The sequence below is a fragment of the Amblyomma mixtum genome, chromosome 6 (genome assembly GCF_055824585.1).
Source record: "Amblyomma mixtum isolate Tamu chromosome 6, ASM5582458v1, whole genome shotgun sequence".
NCBI lineage: Eukaryota > Metazoa > Arthropoda > Arachnida > Ixodida > Ixodidae > Amblyomma > Amblyomma mixtum.
In genome coordinates, this window is record NC_143017.1 from 160,409,294 (window position 1) to 160,421,625 (window position 12,332).

At 45.6% G+C, this 12,332-nt stretch overlaps 1 protein-coding gene across 1 annotated transcript in view; it reads left to right on the forward strand.

Moving 5' to 3' along the window:
- The window catches only part of LOC149340986 (condensin-2 complex subunit G2-like), a 46,291-nt gene that overhangs the window by 27,321 nt on the left and 6,638 nt on the right, over positions 1 to 12,332 (forward strand). The window contains exons 14-20 of the mRNA XM_089549939.1: positions 215 to 437; positions 2,623 to 2,852; positions 4,673 to 4,747; positions 6,545 to 6,778; positions 7,471 to 7,653; positions 9,291 to 9,410; positions 10,362 to 10,499. Of these exons, the coding sequence (XP_089406065.1) occupies positions 215 to 437; positions 2,623 to 2,852; positions 4,673 to 4,747; positions 6,545 to 6,778; positions 7,471 to 7,653; positions 9,291 to 9,410; positions 10,362 to 10,499 (1,203 nt within the window). The remainder of the gene's footprint in view (positions 1 to 214; positions 438 to 2,622; positions 2,853 to 4,672; positions 4,748 to 6,544; positions 6,779 to 7,470; positions 7,654 to 9,290; positions 9,411 to 10,361; positions 10,500 to 12,332) is intronic.

The following is a 12,332-nucleotide window of genomic DNA, read 5'->3' on the forward strand; positions in this document are numbered from 1 at the left end:
TCTATGCCTTTCCCCTCCTCATAACCTTCTCACAAGATTAAGTTGATCCGAGCTCAGCTCCCTGTGCTACCATCATGCCTTTCTTCTCATTTTTGGCCACAAACAGCCTTCGTATTACCCTCTTACGAGATGTTGCTGGCTGAAATTTGTTTTCAGTGTGTGGTCTCTTGGCAAATTGCATTGAAGTTATGATAGCGAGCACTGTGAATTGCAGTTTTGGGATGTGGTGGAACCAAAAGAACTGCTGCCATTGATGGCCGATGACAAGCCAGAACTCTCACTGAAGCTGTCCGAACTGCTCCGAAATAGCTATTTCAACCCGATGGCAGACCAGCGACAGAATGTGGAGCGCAGCTTGCTGCTGCACTCTCTCAACCGTGTGGCCTTTCGAGTCTTCTACACCCTACTGGCAGACATCGCACCCCTGAAGCCCATTGGTACGTAACCCTGTTTCTCTGCTGGCATCTGCAGCTGTCTGACCTTGGGTTGTTTTTATCTGGTGGACAAATTTCAGATTGTTTGCAGGTATTGGTGGCACTTGGTGCTTTTGTATCTAGTCTTGAATAATTGGCCTTTATCCTCACCCTTGAAATTTTGCAAATAAAAATAGCTGGTGAAAAAAGTGACTGCAAAGCATGTTGTCCAGCGTACCCCCATGTTCATTGCTGCTGTACTTTGCATTGCCTCCTTGCACAGTGTCAGCGTTTAGCCCAAGAGTGAGCTTCCTTACATGTCTCTGCAGTGTGCGAAGAAAGAGACCCGTTGTGTGGTTCGAGTACCAAGCCGCAAGGGGCCCAGTCTGCTCTTGCCATACTCGTGCGCTGTCACTCCAAGAGAATTAGCACGTCCACAGTACAAATATTTATTCCGCCTACAACTACAATACAAGCGCAAGCACTGTATTGCACTCCCTCTACTACTGTACACCACAACTTGACAGTGGGCTGCAGCAGATATGCGTATGGAAATGGGTTGGCGCACGCAGACCAGTGCGGCGGGAAAACTTTAGTGCGAACCGCTACTGACTGCTGACTCAAGTCAGCGGCGGTGGTTGCTCAGCGGGTTTTGCCAGGCACTTGCAGGTTCTGCAAAAGCAGGGCATGAGGCTCTCGGCTTGTGATGTTAGGGTCCTGTACGATGGGGGCTGCGATTAATGCTCGCTCGCGTACCTTGCCACTTGCATCTGGCCCATGTTCCGGACTTGTCACATGCTTTTCTCGAACTCTCCGTGACCGGCTCAGGAGCGAGCACAACTTTGCACCTATGTCACACCCCTGCACCCCAATGAGAGAACCACGTAGCTCGACACCATGGTGTGTAGCCGGGACGCCCGCACAACCAGAGGGCCCAGCGGTGGGGCAGATGGTGTCCAGAGCTACACAACGAATCCTTTAGCGGACAGAGTTTCACAGGAGTCGAAAGGGAACAGCTCAGGCTGCCCTTGAGACGGCGCGAGTCCCCACAGTATCAAGACAAGTGTGCGTGGAGGCTGCTGTTTGCAAAGGCACAAATTGCTTATTTAGCACTCACCGATTGTCGGGGAAATCGTCCGCCAGCATAGGTGAGCTGGACGAACTGTGCGCAATTCAATGTTTTTTTTACCGGAACCAATTTACAAATGAATGAACAACTATTCTTTTTTTTTTAACACATGGAGTTCAATGTATCTTGCCGGGCATGGGCATCAGTATGGGGCATGTACTACCCAAGGTTTCGGCGAAATTATGCTAGATCTCATAAATAAGTCGGCACCCCATATACATTGACCATCCAATTTAGAATGGTCATTTTTATAATAAAAGGACAACTTATACGCGGCAATATATGGTATATTGTGTGCTATGACCTGTGAATTCCCATCAGAAGGATGTGCTGCGATGTAGCCATTACTGTCAATACATTCTCATCTCCTTCACAGCTAGTGGTGCTGGCTAGTTTACACTTGTGTGTCGGTTTGTCTAGGGAAGGGGATGTTATCAAGATGATCAGGGCACACTGGTTCCAGTGCCTTAGTCTTGTACTTTTGCCCAAAAGGGGCAGTTGTGCTTGCCCCTTGCATGCATAAGGTATGTCTTTGCTTTGGCTTGGCCTTGGCACTGACATCGTCAGAGCAGCGTGGCCAGCATGGCAGTGTCCCCTCGCCGCTTACACCTATCACAGCCGCACACGGTGACATGGCCGCGCCGATCTTTTCAAGTCTGCCTGGAGCGCACCTACGAGCATGCTGGGGGTCTGATGCAGCATGGAGCATAAAATATGCGAGTAAAATATTTTTTTTCATATAAACCTGGGTAATAAATTCTGGATGTGCATATTACACAGGGGTTCCAATTCTGGCATCCTTCTAACCTTTCACCATTTTGCTTGCCTTGCTGTAGTTCGTATGCATTTGTGTAATTCTCCCCTTTGAGGCTTGTGTAGTCTCCTTTTCTGGAGGCCAGAAAATGATGCCTTGTTTTTCATATAACATTATTATAACTGTTCCTTTTGTAGTTCTGTGGTAGCTGTGTCGTGTATTTATTACCTCCGGCTGTTATTGGGTGGTGCATAATTTTAGCACATCGCACTAATTCCTACCAACAAATAAATAGAAGTCCTTGTTTTCTCTGTGTCCTCTTCCAGTTGAGTTCTTGGCTACCATCTGTCAGGTACTTCGAGTAAACTCTCTCCTGCTCAAAAAGACGAGTGGCAAGGAGAATGTTGTGCCGGACAACTCGGTCTGCCTCAAGCAGAGTAGCGCAGAAGTCAGTGTGAGCGGAACCCCCTTGGCGCAGTTTTCAGCACATGTGCTTATCGAAACAGTGGCCATCGCCTACAGCAGCTTGTCTACACGGAAGGAGCTTGCCTGCAGCGTAAGTATCGGATTGCCTGTGATTGCCTTGCTCCACATGCCTTGTTTTTGCTTGAGGCTGCTTCGTTTCTTGAAACTGGTTTCGAGCCTTGTCAAAATGTAATCCAAATTATTGTCTTGCTAGCATGTCACAGCAGTAGAAACTTTCATGTATCTCTAGTGCCTTTCAGATCAAATTATAGGCTGTACATTAAGCACAGAAGAAAGTGTTAATTTTAAAATAAACAGCTAAGTTTGGTATTGCTTGCAAGAGCTTTGTAGCCCATTACAGCAGGGTGCATCAGAGTTGCTGGTCGTCTGAGCAACACTGCTGGCTTGATGCTTTAGTTTAAGGCCATTTTCTTCTCCAAACCACAACGTCCACCACAAGAAAATACTCATATATGTAATATACACAACTGTGTCAATTTTTATGGTGTAGCACACAATTTCATTTTTGTTCCACAAAAATGTACAGTACTTCATTGTGTAACATTGTGTAAACTCGCATGAATGCATTTACCCTGCTCCCTGCTTCAGCATCAAATTTTGTTGTTTTTTTTTGTGTGTGTATGTGCTACGAATTTCAGATGATACGAATATTTTTGCAGTTCCGTGAGATTCGTATCAGTGGGATTATACTGTGTATGTTCTAACAAGTCCCCCATCTGCCTTATTCATATATGGCTGTGTTGCTGATCTATACTCTCTAGGTTAGGGTGAATCTGGCAAAATTTCCTTCCTAGGCTGATGAGGTAGCTGAATCCAGTGCCCAGTTGGTAGCGCACCACATGTGACATTGTGAAGTTCTTGGGTTAAGCTTCCACCAGTGGCCAATTCATTTGCTTTTCTAATTAATAATATCAAAATGCTAGTGCTATTGCATTGCACTTTGCTTTTCTTTGCTTAAAGGTGTTCGCTTCTTTCATATATGTAATGATAGTTTGTGACTCGTATACGAACTTTCCTGAAAAACAAAAAAAAAAAGGGAAGAAGCAGCTGTGTATAGAAGCTTTGATTTGCTGTGTAAAGCATAGTATTTTTCTCTCCTAGTATATAGAAGGAGGCTATGGTTGTAGCAACCTCCCTTTGGTCCGCTGCAGCCTGAATGCACCACAGTTCGAGTGGAAAAATTGCTTGCCACCATTGCAAATGTTGTAACTCATAACCTGCTCATCATATCTGAAAACTGTTCACCCCGTTCACCCTGTTCACCTCGCACTACCTGCACGAGAAGAGAACTCGCCAGAAGGCTAATGCAGAAGGACAGAGTTGATGCGGCACAGCGTCAGATCAAGTGCTAAAGTGCAGGCAGTACTAGCTGCACTGACAAGTCGAGTGCGAGAGTGCTGCATTTCCTGAACTAGTGCAGAAAGTGCAGCCAAATCGAGGAGACCTCTCATCTCTTTCCTGTCCTGCGAGCGCAGTCCAGTGTCCAATATGGCGGCACCCTTTAACCTGCTTTAAAAAAATTTCTGTACAGGTGGAAGGAGGGTTGCTGTGGGCAACTACAACCAAGCCTAGCTGTGATAGTCGGGGCATTGCTCCCAATGCAGTGAGTTGAGAGAAAACAGCAGAGAATTTAAGATGATGGGCTCTGCCAAAATTGGATATTGTACCTTTAATTTCTCCAGTCTTTCTGTGCGTGTTGGAAAAACATTCAGGATGACATTGCTTGTAAGGCACGCCTTATATTCCAGAGTGGTTCTCACAACTGGTGCTTGGAGACTCCAGTCCCCCTTTAACGAATGTGACAAGCAAACATTTTTTTTATCAAATGTTGTAAAAGTTGCTCTTCTTCTTGACCCCCTCCCCCCCTTTTATTTTGCTCAATCTTTGAAGGACCTGAAGGAACATTGGAAGAATTTAGTGGTTCTCATGAAGAAGACTGTGCATGAGCTGTTCCCTACCACTGAAGTAAGTTTTTACTTGCTGTCTTTCATTTTTATTTAGGTTCTAGAAGTCTGTTTCATAGTAAAGCAGTTTTAAACACCTGCCACTCACTAAGCTGGCACTAAAGTGCTCTGGCAGTGGGGAAACTTAGAGATTTGACTGACTAAACCATTTATTAAGCCCATATTTACTGCTCTTGTGTCTGCCTATCAGACCAGGCTACGGAAGAAGTGGTGAAACAAGAGTATGTAAGGGCAGGCCACCAGAGGAGTTGAATGTGCAGCTTATAACACACCTGCATGTCATGACTACTGTAGTTACAGTGCCAAGCAAAGTGCTCTTATGAGTACAGCATTTAGCGATTACTTACCAAGACAACAGCAAGTGGGCAAGGCTGATGTGGTCATGCAGTGGTTCTGAAGCAAGCAAAAGAAATACTTCTGAACATGAAACACGGTCAGACATGCAAAGTCCATGAATTTTTCACTACTGCCATATTTAGAACTTTTAGCAGTACTCGCCATGTTGGCTTTGCGGCTGCGGCACTGTGCTGCTGAGCCCAAGGTTGTGGGTTCGATTCCCAGCTGCGACTGCACATTTTGGTGAAGGCAAAATGCAGACACGGTCATGTGCCAAGTTTTCGGTGCAGAGCAAAGAACCACTCCGTGTGTTTGAAACCGATCTACAATCCTTCACTATAGGGTATGCCTCATAGCCCACTAATCCACTAATCATTTGCCAGAATGCTGCTAGCATGGAACTCTGGGGAAGGCACAATTTCCTGCACAATTTCCTGCACAATTTCTGGCATACTAGTATTTACAGCATGCTAGAGTGGCATGGAGACCGTACATGCTGGCTCTGCAGAAATTGCAGGCAGGAGGTAAAGTAGCCTGCGTACTAGGTTAGAATGCTGAGCTCGTTTGTGCAATTTTCTTGTGCTCTCAGTCATTGCAAGCTGCAGTCAAACCTGGAAATATCGAACCTGGATGTTTCTGATTATTGACTACATCAAACTCTCAGATTATCCCCTTGAAAATCCTGTGTAAAGGTACCTGAAAGTCGCACCGTGTGTGTATTTTTGTGACTTTGGCGAAAAAAATGGGGTTTCGCATTGTTTTTCTAAGTAAAATTTCTTGCTTTGGGAAAGAAGAGAGGGAACCATACTCCTTAAATCTGCCTTTGTGTCCAGAAGTCCAGATCCTGGCATTATTTGTGCACTATATATCCTTAGCTAGCAAAGCATCATGTATATTGTTTCATTCTTTCGGAATATTTGCGCACAACTTTTTCAGTTCACTGATGCCACAAAGTGGCCAGGCTGGCTTAGAGGGCTGCCAATTGGCCTGATTCAGGTTGTGGCCCAGTCTTTTCCCAAGTTGTAAGTGCCATCTGACTAGTGAAGTTCCCTTCGAAATCTCTTCTTCTAAAGTGTCGTTCGATGTTAAGCTCTTTCATGGTGGCTGGTACTGAGCCCAATGCCACGGATTCGATCCCGGCTGTGGAATTTTGGTGTGGGTGAGATGTAAAAGTGCCATTTGTGCTAAGATATTTGTGCGCATTAAATAAACACCAGGCGGTCAAAATTATCCCGGAGACCTCCACCACTGCAGGCCTCATAGCTCACACAGTGTTGCTTTTCCACCTGAGATCACTCAGTCAGCCTTTGTCGGTAATGGTATCTCTCTCCTTCCTCTTCTTCTTCTACCATTGCTTTTACGCTTTGTTGCCTGGATCTAAATTGCGTGCTGTGCCCCATGTAGCGCAATGAGTGAGGCACAGTGTAGCAGCGCCCCCTTATTTCTCCCCTCCCTTGCACAGAGCCTCAGCATGCAGGTTTCCCTACTGACTGTCGCCAGCCTTCTGCCACCGGGTGAAATGACCAACATGTCGATGCGCTGCCTCTCATTGCTGCGAAGCTTCTTGACTGGGTCTGAGGACAGTGCACCCGTGTCCCTACCCATGGAGGCCAAGGCATGCGTGCTGCTGCTGTGCAACATGCATCGTGCCGCCGACATACTGGCACTTGTGGACCAGTCTGTGGATGAGCTGAATGTGAGTGTTGGGTGCTGGGAAAGAACATTAAAAGGGGGTGAGAAGTCCACTCTCTGGAAGTTCTCTCGGGTGTCTGGGCTTCTATGGCCTCAGAGAAGCTTGCATTCCACACCACAGGATGCTGCCTCTGCATGCGCAGCAGTGCTTGTGTGACCTGATTTGACTGTGTGGTGCACTCCTTGACTGAGTGCACTCAGTGGTCATGGTGCTTGGCTGCAGACACGAAAGACGCGGGTTCGATCCTGGCCGCAGCAGTCACATTTCGATAGAAATGAAATGCTAGAGGCCTGTGTTCTCCGCGATTTCAGTGCATGATAAAGGAACCCACGTGGTCAAAATTAACCGGAGTGCTCCATTTCGACCTCCCTCATTGCTTAAATTGCTTTGGAACGGTAAACCTGGTAAGACCAAACCAAATCCTGCATATTCATGCTTCATAGTGTAAACACACCAAGTGGATATGCTGTGGAACTGTGTGTGTGCGCACTCGTCCGTGCATGCATGCATGTGCTTGTATTTATGGCTCTGCGCAAAGTGTACCACATAGAAATAAAGCAGGAGCGCACTTCTGACGAGAACTGAACAGGGGATCTTCAGATATCCCATGCACCAACCAAACAAGTTGAACAAGTATGACTGCTGTTTGGTGCTTCGCTTTTGAACTTGTGTGTGTGTGTTGCACCACACTGCAGAGCAAGCAGACACCAGCCAAGCGCCGACGAGTGCATTTCAGCACTGAGCAGCGCCCCTGCCATCCTGACCTTGCATTGCAAGTGCTTCAGCTTCTGCTGGAAGCTCCGCATCTGCAACAGAGGCTGCTCAGGGACCATATTGTGCCCCTGTTCAGCACCTGGAACGCCTTATTGCGGATCGTGGCAAGTGCTCTGCTATTCGTCTTCTCACAGATACTTTTGCTCCGAACCTACCATCTACATTTACAGCCAATCATTGCTACTTAATCAGTGAGATTAAAGTGGAGTACCCTGCATATATCGTGAGGGGCATTCCTTACTTCGAAGCGACTGCCATGCATCATCATCATCATCATCAACCTGATTAGGCCCACTGCAGGGCAAAGGTCTCTCCAATTAACCCTGTTCTGTGCCAGTTGCGGTCACCGTATCCCCGCAAACTTCTTAGTCTCATCCGCTCACCTAACTTTCTGCTGCCCCCTGCTACGCTTGCCTTCTCTTGGAATCCACTCCGTTACCCTTAAGGACCAGCGGTTATCTTGCCTTCGCATTACATGCCCTGCCCAAGCCCATTTCTTCCTCTTGATTTCAACTAGGAGGTCATTAACCCGCATTTGTTCCCTCACCCGCTCCACCCGCTTCCGATCTCTTAATGTTACACCTATCATTTTTCTTTCCATAGCTCGCTGCGCTGTCTTTAACTTAAGCTGAACCCTCTTTGTTAGCCTCCACGTTTCTGCCCCATAGGTGAGTACCAGTAAGATACAGCTGTTGTATACTTTTCTCTTGAGGGATATTGGTAAACTGCCATTCATGGCTGCCATGCATAGACAGGCAAAAGTCCAGTTCAGCATGGGGTTCTTGGTCTGCCTATGTCAGAAACGGCAGTTCTGGTGGTTCAATAGTGTGATGCTGGGCTGTGTCTGTTCTTCTAGTATGGCAGTTAAAAGCTGTTTAGGCTTTAGCTGCAGCCAGTGAGGCTTTATCTGTATGTATGACATAAGCATATGCGATTCTTCAAGGTTTCAGTTTAAATAACCCTCGTTTTAATACTTTATTTCTTGGTAAAGTGACAATACTGAGACAATGTTCTGCTAATGCCACTGTGTATTGACAGAAGGTTTTGAAGCAGTACTTTTAGGGGGGGGGGGCAAGATTAAAGGTTGTTACGGCACCTTTTCGTGTCGGATAATGCATGGGACACTCATAAATGCACATGCTGGTAACGAAAGAGCACTCTGTAATGCTTGGTAACAATACACATTGATTAATGTGCATGAAAGTATGTGCCTGTGCTACTACCACAATATAGTGTCATTGTGAAATGAAATCTTATTACTGCACTGAACAATATCTTGTCATCCTCTGGAATTGTGTTTCTTTATGTATGTCCAATTTTGTTCTGTTTGGAAATGTGGCCTCCAGGTTACAAAACCAGGTTCAAAATTTTGTTGAGAGGTTCTTACAGGGGGCCAACCTGCCACTCACCACGAGGGTTTTTGTAAATTTTGGTTGGTGAGAAGACTTTGCTGTTGCGCTAGTTGTGACGCGATCTGGAGAAGAATTCGTAAATTGTTTCTGAGCTGTACGTGTGTTCCACTTTATAGCTGACTCTCCTCTACTGTTAGCTAGCTGGAAGTCCTAAAATCAGCATGTTGCGATAAATTGTAATCAAAATACCTAATTCCATTTGTACTTTTGTAAAAAACAAAGAAAAATTGCCTAAACTCGTCTTCAGTCATCTCTCTTTGCATGGAGCCCCTCAAAACTTGGGTCTCAGGGTTTCGCATGTTATATACTGTGCTCTTGCTATCTTGTAGGACTCGATGGAGGGCTTGCTGCGTGCCTCCAAGTGCAAGACACTGGTCCCAAGCACAGTGATGTCCGCTTATGACACGTTCCTCCTCCTAACTTATGTCCTGCATGGCCAACAGCATCCTGTACGTTACTCTGAAGCCTGCTACATTTGTAGTCTCGCACATTGGTGCGGACATGTTGGCAACATGTGCTGTTAAGGTCCTGCCTGGTGTGCTGTTCTTAATGGATGGATTTCATGTGAAGTTTATAAGAGCAAGGGTGCAGGCTAGGGCAGCACAGCTTCAAGACGAATTTTTGTGTCTGGAGAGAAACTTTTCCGGACAGGACTCAAGCACAGATTTGCAATAAGTTGATCTCAGTTTGTTTTCTGGGAAGTTCTTGTGTCCAGAGGTAAACCTTCCCAGGCAGGACTCAAGCACAGAGTTGCGATACCATATGTTGCTTATTATAAGTTGATGTGTTTTTTTGTTTTTTTTTTTTCTGAAAATGACTTCCAAAGGTGAGGGGATCGACCAATACAGATTCGACCTACACATGAACTCGTAAAGACAACCTATATGTGGGGTCAAAAGTAGTTTAGACCGAGCCGCGGATAATGTCAGGCCTCCTGCACGCATAATTATGTAGCTGTCAGACACAGTGCCAGAGCGAGTCTGCTTAAAAAACAAATTTGAATACGCAGGATTACGCAGCCATGAATCAGTAGTGCATTCATATATCAGCTGCTTCTTGAAGCACCCCATATTGTTTCCGAAGATTGCTGTGAAGCAAATACAGCCAGCAGCTGCACAACAGCCGCTGGCCTTAAAGATCTGTTTTATATGAAGCAAACTATGTCAGGATATTTATATTAACTTGTGCGTGCCTTGTATCCAGCATTGTCTGTCAATTTCCTCTTGCTCTTGAACTCTGAGCATTAGATCAGACCTTCTCTCAGAGAAGGGGATGAGCGAATATTGTGCTTGGGCACAGTGTATCATCACTTGCATTTTGGCATTTTTAAATGAAAAGTTCTTGGATTTGTATTGTTTTGGACTCATGTAAGACTTCCTGTTAACCCTGACTTCATGCAGGTGACTAAGGAAATGTTCATGGCAACACAAACACTTGAGTGTCACATGAAGTGGATTGAAGAGTCTTTGTTTCCAAAGCTGCGTATAAGGCTGCGAGGCCAGAGAAGCTGCCAAGAGCTATGCATCCAAGCTATCAAGGTGGGCTCACTCATCTTTTTTTGAAAACTTTTTTTAGTGACCTTGATAAATTTATTAGAATTCTGGTAATGAAGACCTGTAGCTTGTGCGTTCACCAAAACTTTAATAAAATAATTTTGTCTTTGTGAAACATGACAATGGACGTGTTTTTCAGTGCCAAAGACGGGCAGAGTGCTTATAGTGTTTATTAAATGTATATTAGCGCGATAGCTTTATAGGCCCCGCAGGCCAGAAAATCCGATGTTGGCATTGTCAGCATCAACATTGTGAGTGAAAAATCACAAGCATGACTTTGGCAGGTGGCACCCAGATAGCTACCTAAGAGACAAGTTGGCCGCTTATACTCCGTTTCATGCATAGCAGTCAATGCTGCCAAAGGTACGAAAGTAGTCCGCTGCAAAAAACAACCGAAATGTATCCATTCGCCTCGCGTCGGGGCCGAGTGGTACGAAGCGCGCGCCTCTCTGTTCATTTTATAAGGGGCCAAGGTTCGACTCTCGGCTTGGCTGGGTTTTTTTTTTAATTTTTTTTTATTTTTCTTAAAATATTCATTAGGTAGAAACTCGAAACTGTCAAACTCCAATACTTACTTTGAAAAACACTGCGCTGCTTACTTGTTTCAAAGGGAAAAGGCAGGCACACATACGATGTAACTTGAGTCGGATGGCATTGAGTGCAAAGCTGTCATATTTAACATTGTGAGAGCTCGATATTGTCACCTTGCTAGGTCGTTTTTGCGGTGATCTTATTCCAGTAGAGAGACCTTCTTTCTTGAACCTCGCAACTGTCCAAGGGCTCACCCCGGTCATCTCGCCCACAGTTTCGAGAACTTCACGCACTGTCTTCTCCGGGAAGCGCTTCCTTGCGCTAGAGTAAACGTTGACAATCACCTGCTTGCAGTCTTTCAAAATTTTCGGAGACTTCAGCTTGGAGAATAGGCAAGCAGGAGATGCTTTTGAAGCCGCAGTGGGCAAAGAAAACAAGCGAGTAGGAGATAGCAGTGCCATTTTCGCAGACTCAGGAACCGAAAGACGAAAGCAGACGACATCACCGGCCGGCCTAGCTGCGAAAACCTGCTACAGGAGGAGCCGGAAAAAAACAACAGAAAACTGAGGCACTCTGTTTTGAAGAACATAAAAGAGAAAGAAATCTTTTTGCAAAATAAAACACTTTTATTATTATACTACAATATCGACCAACATTTACTTTAATTTTAAGTTCATTACTCTTTTCACTTTCAACGCACTACATTACGATGCGAACGAGGAGCGCGAACAGGCGCCGCAGCCTTCGCTGCGTTGACTGCTATGTATGAAACGGAGTATAGGTCACGTGAACTTGCAGCGGCATCGCAACCTGGCAGATAGATATTGAGCAAACTGCCCACCGTGGCAGGGGGCAGTTAAATTAATGATTAGTCGCTCGGGAAGAGCAGTCTGGGTCGCACAAGGCCCATTGCTGGGAGCACCTGCCATCGCAGGGCAGTGACGCATCGCTTAAGCTGCAGGAGTGCTATGAGGACTCCCAGGGATCTATGAATGCAAAGTAGAGAATGACCTTCTGCAAATATGGGAATTAACCCATTGTGCTATTGCGTCATACCCTTAATGCGGAGATTAAGTGTCCCCTTCAATTTTTTTTTATTTCAGTTAAGGAAAAAAGGAAAAAATGAGCATGCATGCACAGTTGTGTTTCTACTCTGGGAGAAAAAAATTCTTGCTTCAAAACTATCAGGACAGCAAAAATATATAGCTAAACATAGTTTAGGAGCCCTATGGAGCTTCAATCTGTCTGTTAAACTGGTTGTGCGCTGGAGACAGTTGTAGAGCTTGT